General features: G+C 36.6%; 1 protein-coding gene across 7 annotated transcripts in view; it reads left to right on the top strand.

Moving 5' to 3' along the window:
- The window catches only part of ATM (Serine/Threonine-kinase ATM-like protein), a 129,208-nt gene that overhangs the window by 52,064 nt on the left and 59,499 nt on the right, over positions 1-17,645 (top strand). For 6 of the 7 annotated variants that reach the window (XM_083076654.1, XM_083076656.1, XM_083076658.1 and 3 more), the window contains 18 exons: positions 1,577-1,699; positions 2,086-2,213; positions 2,513-2,669; positions 2,876-2,922; positions 2,993-3,056; positions 5,739-5,813; positions 12,219-12,338; positions 12,571-12,756; positions 13,417-13,538; positions 13,628-13,697; positions 13,811-13,938; positions 14,082-14,223; positions 14,308-14,445; positions 14,530-14,628; positions 14,725-14,771; positions 15,075-15,267; positions 16,745-16,966; positions 17,340-17,411. In XM_083076654.1, the coding sequence (XP_082932780.1) occupies positions 1,577-1,699; positions 2,086-2,213; positions 2,513-2,669; positions 2,876-2,922; positions 2,993-3,056; positions 5,739-5,813; positions 12,219-12,338; positions 12,571-12,756; positions 13,417-13,538; positions 13,628-13,697; positions 13,811-13,938; positions 14,082-14,223; positions 14,308-14,445; positions 14,530-14,628; positions 14,725-14,771; positions 15,075-15,267; positions 16,745-16,966; positions 17,340-17,411 (2,133 nt within the window). The remainder of the gene's footprint in view (positions 1-1,576; positions 1,700-2,085; positions 2,214-2,512; positions 2,670-2,875; positions 2,923-2,992; positions 3,057-5,738; positions 5,814-12,218; positions 12,339-12,570; positions 12,757-13,416; positions 13,539-13,627; positions 13,698-13,810; positions 13,939-14,081; positions 14,224-14,307; positions 14,446-14,529; positions 14,629-14,724; positions 14,772-15,074; positions 15,268-16,744; positions 16,967-17,339; positions 17,412-17,645) is intronic. The other variant, XM_083076657.1, reaches the window with a different exon arrangement.

Consider the following 17,645-nt stretch of genomic DNA (forward strand, 5'->3'; position numbering starts at 1 on the left):
CAGAGGCAGCAGCTTTGCGCTGACTTCTAGGTTTCCAATCTGCAGGTTTTCCATGAATGAGCCAGCATGTCTCCTTGGTGTGGTAAGGTTTTTGGCAATGATCACACCATGTCTTGGCCTCTTTAGGACGGATAGTCTTTAGATCATTTTTCCGAGACACAAGAGCTGAGTTTAGATGAGGATCCTCAATTGTAGGATTGTTTCGCAACATCACTTTCCTCCTACTTTCTTCTCTTCTAACCATGGCAAAGGCTTCCTTGAGAGTTGGTAGTGGTTTGAGGCCAAGGATCCGTCCCCTAACTTCATCTAATTCTTTTGTAAGTCCCTGAAGAAAATCAAATACCCTTTCTTTTTCCAGCATTTGGTCATACAACAATTTATCCTCAGAACATTTCCATGAAACAGTATAGAACAAGTCCATTTCTTGCCATAACTCTACCAACATATTAAAATACTCGGTTACAGATTTGTTACCTTGTTGAGTATTACGCAAAGCTGACCTTATTTCAAAGCATTGGGCTGAGTTTTCGAGGTCTGAGTACATCTCCTGAATAGTGGTCCATATTTCATGGGCAGTTTTGCAGAAAAGGTAAGTTCTGCCAATTTTAAGTTCCATTGAGTTTATCAACCAAGCCATGACAATGGAGTTCTCTGCATCCCAGTTACTGTAGGAAGGATCAGTCATTGGTGGAGCTGTAGAAGTCCCTGTAAGATAGCCCATTTTTCCTTTCCCTTTGATGACAAGAAGGACCGACTGGTACCATTCTTGGAAGTTTAACCCATTTAATTTGTGTTGGGTTATTTGAATTGAGGGGTTTAGGTCAATAGGTTGGAAGGATGAAGCCATATGGGCTGGGTTGTTTAGGTTTCTATTGGAAGGCGAAATATTTTCTGGTGTGGATGGTTGTGTGGGTGGCGCATCAACCATGAAACTTTATTGAATTTTCATCTACGATGAAGAAGAATTGGCTCTTAATACCATATTATCAGAAGTGGAAGAAATCATTCTTCTTATTATTCAAATGATTGGTCTAGTACATAAATAGGTAAAACAGGGAAATAAAAAAGGAAACAAATAATAGGCAATTCCTATAATTAAATAGTAATCCCTATAAATCAGTAACAACAATAAAGAATAAATCGTAGATCCTAATCCCTGAAATTCTGCGACATAATAATATCCCATAAATTTTGGGATTTCTATCCAACAGTTTCTAAATATACAAACCTAGTATTAATAGCAAGATACAACAAATATAAAGAATTAAAATACAGTAGGAATAATATCTAAAACTTCCTAAAATATATTTTGACATAGCCACTATAACCTATTGCACATGTGTGCGCATTTGGTTTTCAGACTTCCATACTAACATCTCTTTAATGTGGTAACTTCCTTTTTCTATTACTATATATATTATCATTATATTGTCATAATGGAGCCTTCTACTCTTACTCAGGGCTATTGCTCTGTTCATTTCAGACATAATTTCTTAATAAACATGTTTTTTGGTTAAAAATGTAATGATATAAATCTTTTATGGAAAGTGACATAGCTATTGATTTGTTCATGCAGTGCTTTCTGTCACTAGGAAAAGTGGTGCATAAACTTTCAGAAGTTGATCTTGATTGGTTTGGACGGGTGAAGCTGATTGATTGCATTTGCAATCTTGTTTTACTCCATCCTCAAATTGGTCAGGTGATTTTGAGATGTTCTTGTGTAGGGTAAATTTTGGTGAACCTATCAGTCATGGATATAGTATTAATGGCATGATAGAGCTAATAAACATAATGAATAAATAGAAAAACATGGAAATGGTATTGGGTGAAAGATATTGGCAATGAGAATTACATGCAAGCAATTTTTGAGTTCTTGGAAATCATAGGGTGGTTAATTATACTCTAGAGAGGTTGTTGTGTAGCCTATGGTCTTTTTAAATGGTTTTTCTTACTGTGTTGTTGAAGGATTGGATAGCTTTGCTTCATTGTTATTTTCTTTGTTCTCGTTTTTTGTTTTGTTGTTTTTTTTTTGTTTCTTTCTACCCAAGCATTTCTCTCATTTAGTTTGCTGATAAATTTTGACAGACTATGATAGAACGGTTATTTTTGATGCTTAAAGATATGGACTATCGAGTTCGGTTATTCCTGGCAAGGAGGATTGGTGTTCTTTTCCAGACATGGGATGGTCACGAGGAGCTTTTTCAGGACATTTGGTGCGTTGCACTTTAAATGATCCAACTAGTTTAATTATATATGTTAGTCATGACGGTATTTTTAGTAAAATGCCTTCTTTGCAAGTGGCTTTTTGTCAGTTTTGGGGTTGTAGAACTTTGGGTAGTTATTTGCTACTATCAACCAGATTTATTTAATATTTATTGGTGCTTTCATGAAGTCATAGGTTTTAGTCATCATTGAACCTTCAATCAGTGCTCCCAAGGTCCCATTCCCCCACCTAAGAAATTTCCTTTGAGGAGGTTAATTGTCATCCTTCATTTTTTGGTTGCTTTTCCAGTTTGAATTTTGGTGTTCAGATGGTCGTTTATTCCAAAGGAAAAGTCATTGATGCGAAGGAGGTGCTAGCTGCTGGTCCTCAGCCTCAACCTATAATGGAAACAGTTGTGGTTACTCTTATGCATCTTGCTTTACAGAGTGAGAAGATTGAGTTAGAGGTAACCTATTGATTATGGCATTAGCTTTTATTTTCTTTTACTGTTTTGTAACCCCCATCTGCCCTGGGAGGCCTGGTGTAGTGTCATTCTAAAGTATGATACTAAATGTTCTTGATATCTTTTTGTTTAGCTATATTAGCATATACATTCATATGCATTATACGGAGCCCTTTGGGTATTTGGTGACCCTTTGTGTCATTTTGCAGGCTGTTTTCATGATATGTGTGATTTCGGCCATTGATCCTTGTCATAGGTAAAAATAATTTTCCTTATCATTTTAAAAACTTTCACTATTGCTTCTTATATGCTGCAGTTTCTTTTAGGGAATTGGTCTCTATGGTACTCAACAATATTTCTAGAGAGCTTCAGTACATGAATAGAATGAAGGTAATCAATGTTTTCATCTTATATCACCTTTTCTGTTTTTATGTCATGTTATGTGATGACTCAAGTTTAGATTGGATTTGCCTATGCTTAGCCTCCATGTCTGCAGTTTGGTTTCCCTAAATGTCTTTAAATCCTTCAACTTAAATTTCTTCCTTTCTATTTTCTCTTTGTACAAAAGACAAAATTTATTGTTAGGCACAAATTTAGTTGCAATATTTTTTTATGAACAAAAAATTGAGAGAAGTATAGCACAACTACAAGGAGAAAGGTATATGCTCCAAATTGGAAAATGGAGAAAAAGAAGGAAAATAAAGAATCAAGGATGTAGCTTTGCTCTCTAGTTTCAATTATCGTAAAGGGACACTCACTTGAAGCAGTCATGGGCTGAGCACTAATGAGAAACCACAAATACATTTCTATCCCCAAAGTAAATCTTGGGGCTTAGAGTTGTCCTTGTGATCAGTGCTATGCGCATTTGCTTCAATCAAGTTGCTAAAGAACTTCAAAATGCATGCTTTACACCAATATTTTGGCCTCATCTATTTTACCAACTAGAAAGAGAAATTGCTGTAGGTTGAAAGTTATACAATGTTCACCACACTGCATTCTAGCCACAATAAATTGAAAATTTATTCGGTAATAAGTGAGGAAAGGGTTGAACTCTAAATGACCTGTTAAATTTCAACTATGCTCTATGATAGATACTTATTAGTTAGGGGATTGGAGTTCCAGAGTCTGAGGGGTGGAGAGGGGTTGCCTATAAATAAGAGGGGTTGAGAGGGAGAGGACTTGTCTTTGGATTTAGACATTCTTTGGGAGAGAACCAGGTCTCTCAAATTCCTGGAGTGTACTTCTGTTTTTCATTATAAATATCATTGTAGTCTATAATCTGATCCAGTTTCTATCAACTGGTACTAGAGCTCCAGTTCTGGACCCAAGGGTGGGGTAACTGTTGAGAAAATGTCTTCAAGGTTGATTCCAAGATTTGATGGTAGGTATTGGTGACTGAACAATGTAGTGCAGTATTTGGGGATGATAGTACCTGGAGATGAAAAGCTATCATGGGTTGATGCGTTTTCATTGAGAGCAATTAGAATGCAACATGGTGGATCTTTGATAGGGCTGTGCTGAAGCAGTTCCAGTCAGAATTTGATCCAGATATCTAGGTTCAAGAGGAGTGGCAAGGACCAATGGAGCAGAGGACAGATGCTGATGACGAAAGGTAGCAAGAAAACATAACAAAATATGAAGGTTTGAAGAGAACAGAACCAGCAGCTTAAGGAAAAGAATCAAATAAAAGAAAGCAACAAAAATTGGGAGAAACAAAACAAAAGCAACCAAACAACATTCTGAATAAAGATTCAGAAAAAAATAAAAATTATCAATGTTTGTAAAGATTTAGAAAAAGGGTGATAATATTCAATTTTTCACTTTAAATAGGAAACAAAAAAATGGGAATTATGATACATAAGATATATTGCTAATTAAAGATCAATTCTTTTGCATTTACAGAAAAAAATTTCTCATTGGCAGTAAAAACAAAGAGGTGGGTCTTTTTCGGGTTTCAAAGAGGAGGCATAATTGAGGGAAGCCCTATGTTTGTCACAGGGGGAGACCCAAGTAATAAACCAATGGCAGCAATGGTTTTTGCTTATTTTAGGTGTGTAGTACCATCAACCCACTGCAGAAGTAGAACCCATTTGCAATGGTGCAGTTTGCCAGGGAGCCATGCGATCTCAGTATAGTTACAAAGTTTCTGATGCTCAGTTTCATGTAGGCATGGCAATGGGGCGGGACGGGGGCGGGTTTTACGTTTCCCGCCCTCGTCCCCGCAGATTTAAACTGCCCCCGCCCCCGTCCCTGATACCCGTTGGGGGTAAAATTTGGGTACCCATCCCCGTCCCTGGCAGGGTTCGGGTTTCCCCGCCCCGTCCCCGCCCTCGCTCCTACCTTTTTTTAAAAAAAATAAATATGAACAAATTTTTAAAAAAATAAAAGAAAAGTAAAATAATATAAATTTTTACATATAAATATTTCTAATTTTGGTTTATATATATATAAATAATTTTTTAATTATATTATTAAGCGAGGCGGGAGCGGGGGCGGGGGCAGGGTGCGTATTAGCATTCCTGTCCCCGCCTTCGCCCCCGATTTTATCAATCGGGAAAAACCTGAACCTGAACCCGATAAACACGGGTTTTTCCCATCCAAATCGGGGAGGGTTTGATTGCCATGCCTAGTTTTATGGCCAAAAATACAGTAGAAACAGAGCACTAAAGGAGCACAGGGTCATTTCCATGTTTGTCTTTGATCTGGGATGATTGGAAGTTATTCTCGGACTGCATGGTGGAATAGTTAGTTAGAAGTTGCCTATAAATAAGAGGGTTGGGGCGAGAGGAGCTTTCTTTGGATTTGGAAATTGTTTGGGAGAGAACCTGGTTTCTTGAATACCTGGAGTCATAACACTTTTCCATCAATAAATATCATTTTAGTGTACAATCTGATCCATTTTCTATCACTCTAATACTGTCTTCAACATTGTCTTGACTTGCATGCTTTTAAACTATTATAGCTACATTCTAGTTGTGATATTTGTTCTTCCTAAAATGATATCATTGTGCATTCAAGATTCAAAACCTTATGAATAATGTTATTATTTGACTTCAAATTTCTTTTATGCAGTACCTAGAAGAGCTTTTTGGATCAATTATCTTTTGTTGGGTAGCTTGTGGTGTAAACTTAGCAGCACTTGTTGAGGTAATATGTGCTTCTTATGTATAGTCTATTAAAATTTTACTAAATCTATGAAAAGAACTGCAAGGTAAAATACCTTGTTTTTGCTTTATGTACAATGTCACATAGCCTGTCATTGGAAAAAGCAGTTTGTGTTACCTGTATACAGAACATCAACAAGCTAGGATTATATTTTAAATTCCATTTGTTATTAGTAAACAAAAGGATATTGGTTGCACTTAGATATTCAAATAAGCAATAAAAAGCACAGATCCACTGATCTTTCTATTTCTTATATATATTGAATGAAAAAGAGTAGGATTACAACAGAAAACTGAATAGTCTAGAGGCCTAAGCCATCACATCAAGCTAGAGTGAAGTCAGGAAATACATTAAAATATTTAATAAACAGAAGAGGCTTTCTACATAAGCTATTCTAACACTCCCCTCAAGCTGGTGCATATAGGTTATATGCACCGAGCTTGGAACATAAAAATTGGATTCAAGGTCCCCTTAATGACTTAGTCATAACATCTGCAAGTTGTTCATTGGAATTGACAAATTCAGTAATGATTTCCTTGGACAGCAACTTCTCCCTCACAAAATGACAGTCAACTTCTATGTGCTTGGTTCTCTCGTGAAATACTAGATTGGAAGTAATGTGAAGAGCGACTTGATTATCACAATACAATCTCATTGGATGATCCTCACAAAACCTTAACTCTCGAATGAGTTGCTTAATCCATACAAATTCACAAGTAATCAAGGCCATAGCTCGATATTCAGCTTCGACACTAGATCGAGCAACAACATTTTGTTTCTTACTTTTCCAAGAAATGATATTTCCACCAAGGAATACATAGTATCTAGTAGTAGAACATCTATCTATAGGACATCCTGCCCAATCAGCATCAGAGTATCCAGAAATCCTACTGTCTCCTTTGTCCTCATACAATAATCCTTTTCTTGGAGCCTTTTTGATATATCTAAGAATACGCAGAACAACATTCCAATGATCGATATGAGGAGCCTGCATGAATTGACTAACAATCCCTACTGCAAAAGAGAGATCAGGTCTTGTGATTGTAAGGTAAATGAGTTTTCCAACCAATCTCCTATACCTTTCTGGATCTGTGAACAGTTCACCTTGATTAGTCATTAACTTTTGGTTAGGATCCATAGGACTATCAATGGGTCTACAATCAGTCATGCCTATTTCCTCCAAAATGTCCAAAGCATACTTCCTTTGAGAGATCACAATGCCTTCCTTTGAGAGATTGTAGATACATCGTTTCCTATAATCACTATGTCATCCACATAAACAATCAAATAAACACATCTCCAGGAGAAGTATGACAGTAGAAAACTGAGTGGCCTGCTTCACTTCTTTTAAGCCCAAAGTCCTGTACAACATGACTAAATTTTCCAAACCAAGCTCGAGGAGATTGTTTGAGGCTATAAAGAGATCTTTGCAATTTACAAACTAAACCAGACTCCCCCTGAGCAACAAATCCAGGAGGTTGCTCCATGTAAATTTCCTCCTCCAACTCACTATGAAGAAATGCATTTTTAATGTCTAATTGGTGGAGAGGCCAATGAAGAAAAGCTCCCATAGCAAGAAAGAGACGTACAGTAGGAAGCTTGGCCACAGGAGAGAAAGTGTCACAATAGTCTAGGCCGTAAATCTGAGTATACCCCTTTGCCACCAATAAGGTTTTGAGCCGATCAACTGTACCATCAGGGCCAACTTTAATAGCATAGACCCATTTGCATCCAAATGGTCGTTTCCCAGGAGGAAGTGGAACTAGCTCCCATGTACCACTATGCTCAAGAGCTTGCATTTCAGCAATCATGGCTTGTCTCCATCCAGGATGACCAAGAGCCTCATGAACATTTTTAGGAATGGTAAGAGGAGATATAGAAGAGACAAAGGAGAAATACAAGGGGGATAAGCGATGATAACTCAGAAAATTATAAATAGGATGAGGATTTCGAGTAGACCGAATACCTTTTCAAAGAGCAATAGGCCATCCTGAGTTATCCTCACTAGGATTCGTAGCAGGGACATCTGATGGTGAAGGACATGAAACCGGTGACTCTTCAGGTAATGTTGGATCAATTTGTCATGCTCGACGTTGATATGTGATAAGAGGAGGTGGAGTAGCTTGAATAGGAGTAGTTGCGGGAATAATAGACTGAGTAACCTCTTGGTTATGAAGTGAAACTTGAGGTGGAATGAAAACATGAGAACAAACTGGTAGAACCTGTTATATTGAAAGAATCATGAGTGGTGCATGAGAAAAATGGAGTTTGTTCAAAGAAGGTGACATCTGTAGACATGAAGAATTTTCTGGTCTCTGGAGAGTAACACCTATACCCTTTCTGAAGACGAGAATAGCCTAAGAAAACACACTTAATAGCTCTAGCAGATAGTTTATCCAAACCAGGAGAGACATTATGGACAAAACATGTACACCCAAAGACTCGAGGTGAGACGTGAAACAAGGGTTCCTTTGGATAAATAATGGAGTAAGGGATTTTATTTTCAAGGGAAGAAGAGGGCGTTCTGTTCATTATAAAACAAGAAGTGAGGATTGCATCACCCCAATGATGTACAAGAACATTTGCATTGAGCATTAGGGTGCGTGCAGTCTCCACAAGGTGCCTATTTTTCCTTTTTGCTATTCCATTTTGTTGGGGTGTATGTGGACATGTAGACTGATGTAAGATACCCTGTGAGGATGTGAAAGAGGATAATTCAAAAGAGAAATATTCTTGCATTGTCACTTCTAAAAATTTTAATTATTCTCCCAAATTGGTGTTTGATCTCATTGAAGAAAGACATAAAAATAGACAAAAGTTCAGAACGATCTTTCATTAAATATACCCAAGTACATTGTGAAAATTCATCAATAAATGTTTCAAAATATCTGAAATCAAAAGATGTTACACGACTTGGACCCCAAATATCAGAATGAATGGTGGTGAAAATCGAGTTACATCTTTTATCAGTTCGCATGGGAAAAGACGACCTAACATGTTTGCCTAATTGGCATGATTCACAACTTAACTCTTCTAAATTTTTAAGATTAGGAACAAAAAGTTTCAGCTTGGATAGACTTGGGTGACCCAAACGATCATGCAAAAGCTTGGGTGACAAAACAGCATCACAAGATACAGGTGGTTGCGTTTCAAAATAGTAGAGACCACTAGATTCATGTCCTGCACCAATTTTTTGACCCGTACCACGTTCTTGAATAACAAAATATTCAACATTAAAGGTTACTGAACAATTTAAAGATTCGGTTAGCTGACTTAAAGAGATTAAGTTGAAAGGACAATTAGGAATAAACAAAACAGAGTTCAAATTTAGTGAGGGAGACAGAAACTTGACCGATTCCTCTGGGAGCAATTCTAGATCCATCTGCGAAGGTAATAAGGTAAGGTGACTTAAGTGGGGACATGGAAGAAAACATAGAATTATTACCGATTATGTGATCAGAGGCTCCTAAATCAATGATCAATGGACTTTGATTTGCAGTTGAATGAGAAACACAGGCTGTAGAAATAGTTGTGGTGGAGGAAGATTGAGCTCGATTCATAGACTTCCATTGAAGATATTCTTGATAGTCATCTTTGGGGATCTTCATATAAGATTTTTCTAATTTCTCAGATTTGGACAGATTTGCTATCTTTTATGGAAAACCATGAAGAGAATAACAATTCTCTTGGGTATGACCCAACCTCTTGCAGTATGAACATTGAGGACCCATTTCTGCTGCCTCTTCCTCCTCGATTTCCACGAACACCTCTACCTCGACTAGAAACCATTGCAGAAGCTTCAACAGTTCCACCATAGTTTTCATTCTTCACTTCTGTAGGGACACGAAGAAGTCTAACTATTAGGCTGTCCATTGAAGGAATCTCGTGGCTGGTCAGAATCTGGTCACGAACATGATTGAAATCTGGGTGCAATGTTCTCAGGATCAGCACCACATATAGCCTATCAAGTTTCTTATTTATTCCATCTAATGAATCATTTGTCAGGAACATTTTTAGTTCTTCTACAACAGCTTGGGCTTCAGCAATGTGAGACTTCATTTCATGATTAATTTGTTTCAAGGATGCTATTTTTTGAGTAGCATCATACAACCGCTGAATATCATTTGCATAAATATTTTGAGCCTTTTTCCAAAAAGAACAACAAGTTTTGAAGTCTCAAAGTGTCCCCAAAATATTTGGCTCAACTGACTACCACAACACAACACATAGTTGAAAATCAAGCTTCTTCCATTTAGCCCGACTTTCATCCGAACCCTCAGTGTCTTCCATTTCTAGGTGATTGTGGTACCCTTGACCAAGGAACCAGAGTTCCACAAAGGCAGCCCATGATAAATAATTTTTTCCATTGAGTTTCTCCGTGGTTATGGTCAGAGTGCCAGAAATAGACAAAATAGGGCCCGGAGATGCCATAAGAAGATGGGTTGTGCAACAGGGATTAGAGAGAGAAGAACAGCAAAAGAGAAACGCAGACCCACACCTTAAATAGTGGTCAAATCACAAAACTGACTCCAAAAATAGGCTCAGGAGGCTCCGACGAACAAGACGGTGGCGGAGTGAGGAGGTTCTGACGAACATACAGTGGCGCGTGAACAGTACGCGCTTGACAGAACCGGAGAGAAAAACGGGGCATGAGAGCGTGTGGGGACTCTGACGACGGGAGTTGACGGGGTTAGGTCGCACCTGACGAGGCGCACCAAACCCTAGGTTTGCCGGAGTAACAAGTCGCTGACGGACGGCAGAGCGGGGTCGACCCTGCTCTAATACCAACTTAGATATTCAAATAAGCAGTAAAAAGCATAGATCCACTGATCTGTCTATTTCTTATATATATTGAATGAAAAAGAGTAGGATTACAAGAGAAAACTGAATAGTCTAGAGGCCTAAGCCATCACATCAAGCTAGAGTGAAGTCAGGAAATACATTAAAATATTTAATAAACAGAAGAGGCTTTCTACATAAGCTATTCTAACAGTTGCCTTTTTGTTCTCTAGTCTCAACTCAAAATAATATGTATAAGAGCCTTCAGCAAACAGTGTTAGCTTTTAGGTGAGTTGGTTGTTGACATAAAATGAGAGTATCTATGATTCAATGGTCAAGGGTTTGATCCTTGCCATCCTCATTCTCCAGGTAAATAAAATTAAATTTTAGCTTGTGGTAAAATTTTTGCTGTGTATTGTTCATGCTTTAAGTCTAAAGTCTAAAGTTTAGGCATGAATCATATAATAAAACCATTCACAAGCCTTCATTGACAAGCTGGTTGTTTCAGGAGAATTAATACTTGAGATGTATATATACTGGTCATATCTTTGTTAATTCTTATTTTTGTTGTGTTGTTTTGCCTTCCCCTTCTCCTTTTCAAGCTTTACTTTTCTCTTTTTATATTATCCTCTTATGTTATATAATGTTCCAAGATGCCGGATTGTTGTGCTGTCAGAAAAGGAGTGGATGGAGTGAGTCCTTGCACGGTTGATTTATTTATTACATTGAGTTGGCTTGAAAATTATCTTTGTGAATAATACAATTAAATGCAATAAAAATTTCAAAGTTGGGGAAGATACACAAGGTGCCTATACAGAAATCATTCAGTCAGACCATCCAACTTAAAAGCTTAATTAGCTTTTTTAATTTCCTAAATTAATGTTACGTATGCTACTCTTAACTGATAACTTAATTAAATACCGACTTTGGAGCAGTATATGGCCTTGCAATGTGAAGTTGCAGAAGTCCTGAACTTATAAAAGCCCATTCAGTGGTCAGGATGTGGTAAATAAGTTAGGATAAACTATAGTTATACATCCCAGATGGTAGTGCATAGTAGCCTGCCCCAAAAACACTAGCATTGTTGGGGGAGCTAGGTTAGTAACTAGTACAATAGAGTAGAATTTTTTCCCCTTCTCAACCTTGTCCCTACACTGTGCAACTACTTTTCCGCACATGCCGTGCAAATCCCCAAGGCCCCAACCACCTCTACTTCCAGCCACCAGTATCACCACCACCACTAATGACACCAGCCCCCATCCACCACCATCTTTGTTTATATACAATTTATAATACCACTCTTTAGGTTATTTGGTGAGCATCAAAGGTTGGATAGATAGAATAAAAGCTTCCGTGACATATGTAGTCATGTCATTTCCAATTCTGATCGTCCTCTCTTATTGTATCTTGACTATTGAACACATCCTGAACCAGAGTATAAAATGCCACTCTATTTGTTGCACTAGATTTAATTATTAGAGATAAGCTTCTTCTCGATAAACTCTGGAAATCAAAAACTCTATCTTTATGATTTATTTGGATAGTGGTATTCTTATGCTGTATTCTGGTGAACTTTTTCTCTGCCATCAATCAATTTCTGCTTTGCAGACAAGGCACCTTTTCTTACCCGATGCAGAACCTGATCATTTCCTCCAATATTGTTGTCCATGGCTACTTCCTGCTCTTCTTATCAATGAAAACAGTTCTGATCTCAATTGGGTTGCCAAGGTATGCACAGTTTCTGTAATTGATGATATATTTGATATTATTAATGAAGGTTCTAGTTTTATTCTTTAGGAAAAAAAGGCATTGCCATGGGAAATGATTAAGTATTTGCACTGTCTCATTCATTGCATGTCAGGATACTGGACTTTCTAATAATTGCTTATGTTTTTTTTAATCCAGATCTAATATTATAATGCTTATGTATTTCGTTCTCTAACAAAATTCTTTTATGCAGGTCACTTGTCAACCTTTGACAGTTCTTATAAAAAACCACTTCACATCGATATTTTCAATTTCTATGGCTTTGCATTGCAGTAAGAAACCGGGATCTGAGAAGGGAACACTAGTGCTTCAGAGTTCCATTTTGCATTTTGCACAGATATCTGAGAAAGAACGAGACAAACTCATAAAGAGACACATGGTACTAGTCTGCACTCTAGGGTCTTTTTGTTTTGCAGAAAATAATCTTCGGGAGTTTGGTTGTACATCAACGACAGTTCAATCTGCATCCAGTTGAATTTTGTCGTGAAAATTGGGGTGTGTTGTGTATTGAAATTGGTGCCCAAAATATACACTTTGTTTATGGAAAACATTCAGCTACATTTGGTGTAACATTTAATGGGAAATCTTTTCTTGATTATTTATTATGTGTTAATTGATGGAAAAATGATTTCCCCTTTACAAATCAAACAATATAACTTTTTACAAAAAAATGCACTGGTTTTCATAATCTTAAGAGCAATATATATTTTCAAGGAAAATTTCCTAATTTTTTTTCTTGAATAGTTTCTATTAGCATGCACTTTGCCTTCATTTGTTTCTTATATCTTCAGGGAATGGGGGTGGGGGAGGTTCTGAACTGGCAAGATGTAGGTGTTCATATTTAACTTCATAATTCAAAAGTACCTTGTGGCCATTTTTAAAGTACAGTTGGATTTGATTAACATGTAGGCTTGCAATTTAGTTACCATCTGTTGACATGTGCTATATTAATATTGTCCATATCATTATTAATTGAATTTTTTTAAGGAGACGTTTCTTCATCAGGTGATCTTATTTTCTAAAACTTTGGTAATTTTAGGTCTCTATTGTCAGCTGCGTTTTATCTTTGTGCTCTTGTTCATCAAATGCCATAGCCCCCTTTTTTTCAAGGGAAACAGTGTTGCTTGAAATTCAGACAATTGTTGATGGATTTTTGGATTTGTAAGTTATCTTTTCGTCCTTGGTGTTTATCTTCTGTTCCAGTTGGAGTTTATGCTTGCATTGTAACATGCAATTATTTTGAGATGTAGGGATGATAATCATGCAAGTGCTTCTGTTGTTGACAAGATCAACATTTTTCGCCCAGATAGAGTTTTCATGGTAATTTTCTGACATAAAACTTGACAACCCAATTTGGGTATCCTCTTTCCTGCTTATTATTTTTTTTTATTCCTTGCTGTTTCTAATAAATTAAACTATTTTTTAATTTGCAGTTTTTGGTAGAAATTCATTTTAAAATTGCAGCAGCATCTCATTACAGGCATAAGTGCCATCGATTGGCTGGAATTGAGGTTCTTATTAGTATTCTTGGTCAGAGAGCTTCTGTTTTAAGCACTTCCAAGTAAGTTTCGTGGACTGAAATTTGGTGTATTGCATTTCAATGGCATTGTACTCATAAAATATAGTGTATATCTGTATAGTGTTGATAGGTTTGCATTTTTGGTCTCTGTATTTATCATCTACTTAAATGTTGAGAAAATGCAGTTACCTTTTCAATTTGATGGGGTCCTTGATTGAATGTCATGCTTTACAAGACCAATGTTGTCGTATACTTTCTGCATTGTTGCTACATTTCAAAAATAATCTATCTGCAGAAGCGACCAGTATGCTTGGGGAACAGCTCCAGGTATATGCTGTTTCATTTTTACACTGTTTTCAACCTCTCAGATCTATATTTTTACTTATATTTCGTTGAATTTGTTATATCCAGTTTCTTGTTTCCAAATTGGTGGAATGTTGCATTCCTTCTAAAACCAAAGAATCGTATGATAGCACTGCATCACAGGCTTTATCTCTGCTCCGAATCTTAACTGTGGATTCTGATTCATCTATGTATGATTATGTTAAAGTGAGTTTCTGATATTCAACTTGTATTTGTTTTATTAAGGATCTGTTCTTTTGTTTGTTGATGTATGAAAAGAATTTCTTACAGGAATTGGAGCCATTTCCTGAATTAAGAATATTTGATGAGATAAGTAAGTTCCATGAAGAATTATGCCACACTTACTCTATACGCGGCCACTTATTGAAGGTAAATCATTATCATTTTCCATTGTATTTTTATGGATGTAAAATATTAAGTTTCAAGATAATTTTCTCTTGTTATCTGGAACATTTTTATTTCCAGTTTGTAAAGAAGTCTTGCTACCTTCCGCCAAGGTTTCTTTTATCAAGGTGACTTCCTTTTTCTACAATCCTTTGTATGTTATTATCTTCCATAGTTATCTATGGAGATGGCCTGAAATTGCTCCCTCTTATATAAATATAACTAAATTCAAAGTATTGGTTCATAAAAGTATTAGTATGTACTGTCTCTGCATGTGTTTGTCTATCAGGAGAGAGAATTAGTGGAGAACTGGAGAAGTATTTAAATATAGTGAAATATTAAATGATCAACATTATTACTTACAATATGTTTTTGTGATTTTAAACTGCTTTTTAAGTTTCTGTGATGCTTGATTCTGTGTTTTTTCTCAGTCTCCAGGCATTGCACAAGAAGTTAATGAATGTAGAAGCATTTCAAAGAGGAGGGGAAGCAGAAGTCTACTTTAAAGACAAATATTGGCATGGTGATCATGAAATTGTGCATGCAGTCTGGAAACTTTTTCACATGTGTGGCTCTGATGATGCAAATGAAGCTCGAGAATTGGTTTCAGATTTCATTTCTAGGGTATTGATTTTATTAGTTTTTGTTTTTGTAACTCTCAGACAATCAGACTGTGTAGAGGGATGGGCAGGAGTTCATGTTCTCTTGCTCAGCTTGTCTATTCCCTCTAACGCCACACTTCAGTTTAACATGTTTATGCTTTTCTCTTTTATTGCCTTCCTCCTTGGTATATTTTCTTATGGTAAAATTCTTACGATGAGAGGGAGCGTTGCTTACTCTAGGATCCCATAACACAATGGAAAAAGCTCTTAACCTATTGATATTTTATCAAGGGAATGAAGTCATTGAAATCAGGTCAGGTTTTAATGCATGGGAGGCACAAGCTTCTGCCAGTGTTATTAGAATTGGACCGGTTATCGACTTAGTCAAGGTACTAGGTTGGTGGACTACTGGTCGAACCAATGGGTTGTTAGTTGAACCACATGAATCGACATATAAAATATTTAAGTATATTATATATATTATATGTGTGGAAATATATACTAAAAAACCAAAGTGGTGTAATGGTAAGATAATGGAGATGCTGGGATCGACTCCTAGGTTGAGCAGATTTTATATTTCTTTTTTTTACAAAGCGTACATGCACATCACATTTTGATTTTCAACACATGTCAGTAATTAGTCATGCAGAACGCCTTGGGCCACACACATGCTAGCAGAAGTCATTCCCGAAAGCAGCAGTAGGCCACACATCTTTGGACCTGTGGCGAAAAGATGTCTGACAGGAACTGGGTTTCTGGCTGGTTTGGTGACATCATCATCGGGCCAATAACATTTCCAGTCTCATGATGACTTGACTTGCTTATATGTCTGGTAACCTGGTCAGATTGGTCCAACCAGCAGGTCTGAGCTGGCTTTTATAACACTAGCCTCAACCATTTGTGCCCTCCTATGCAGATACCTCTTCAATAAGTTACATTTTAATCATTCTTTTTATATGAAGATACCTCTTAGAATAATGTATTTAAGCCTAACTCAACCTTACAAAAACGGCTTGTAAGGTGAGGGTTGCTTTCCAGTTATATACTATTTAATTGCCTAATCTCTAGTTGATGTGGGACTTGGGTTTTTCCCAATACACTCCTCGCACGTCCAGCACTATTGAGCTTGGTACGTAGATAAATGGTAGGTGGCCCTTTTTTAATGATCTAGGATTGACGAGACTTGAATACACCCTCTCATGCCCATGGTGCATGTATCAATGGTGGGTGGCCCATTTTTAAGAATCTAGGATAACTCTGATACCATCTTAGAATAGTGGATTTAAGCCTAACTCAATCTTACAAAACTGGCTTGTAAAGTGAGGGTTGCTTTTCACTTATATACTATTTAATTGCCTAATCTCTAGTCGATGTGGGACTTGGGTTTTTCCCAATAATACCTCTGGAATAATTTTTGTTTCCCTACATATATGCAGTCAGACACTTTCTGTCACCAATTTGAGAAATTTGGTTCCTTCATTGTTGTTGCACTGCTGCAGGTTGGTGCTGGAGACCCATACTCTGTTGTTTTTCATCTTCCTGGCGAGATTAGCCATATTCGTCTTGGTAAATCTACTGATATCAGCAGGGCTATGGAAGTCAGTTCTGACTCGGATGTATGCATATCTGAAGAACTTTTAGTTGTCCTTATGAGAATTCTAATGAAATATCTGATGGATGATTCAGTGAAAATTGTTGATATGGCATCACAAACTCTTCGTGTAAGTCATCCAACTTACAATGGGTCTTTGATGAAACTCAACAATTTTCATTATTTTTCTTTATTATTTTCTTTCTCTGGTGCTATAGATATCTGTATTAATTTTGGCAAAATTGATAGTGAATTTCATGTGATATTTGATCCTTTTTTTTTTATTGAATAACTTCTGTTGTATTGAAATTTATTCATTTTATTTTTATTGGTCTGAATCTGAAAGTTAATTATTTAATAAGTCATATTTATAAAAATGGATTGAGGTGTTTAATATTGTCATCCTTTTTGGAGTTGAGTCTTTTTTCCAATCAATAAAATTTAGATGCTGCGCATTTTTATTGCTTCTTATTTAAATAATTGCACGTGGTTTGGATTTGCAGGGAATACTTTCAACTGAAAGAGGCCAAAGTGCTTTACAGTCATTTGATTCATATCAGAAGTCTCTAATTGAGGTAATAGTTTAATCTGTGCAGAAAAGCGCATTAATTTTCTTTTATTAAATTTCAGGTTAAAATCTGTAAATCAGAATACAGGAAATTCTTTAATATTACTTTCATGTTGGGTTTTCTAGCTTTTTCATTAGTTGAAAGTTTCTATGTTATTAATTTGCTAAACAAGTTGGTATATGGGAGTGAGTTTGATATTTTGAATTAGTTTGAATTATCCTTTGTGATTTGAACTCTTGC

Source organism: Cajanus cajan, chromosome 6 (genome assembly GCF_000230855.2).
Source record: "Cajanus cajan strain Asha chromosome 6, NIPB_CcT2T_4, whole genome shotgun sequence".
Taxonomy (NCBI): domain Eukaryota; kingdom Viridiplantae; phylum Streptophyta; class Magnoliopsida; order Fabales; family Fabaceae; genus Cajanus; species Cajanus cajan.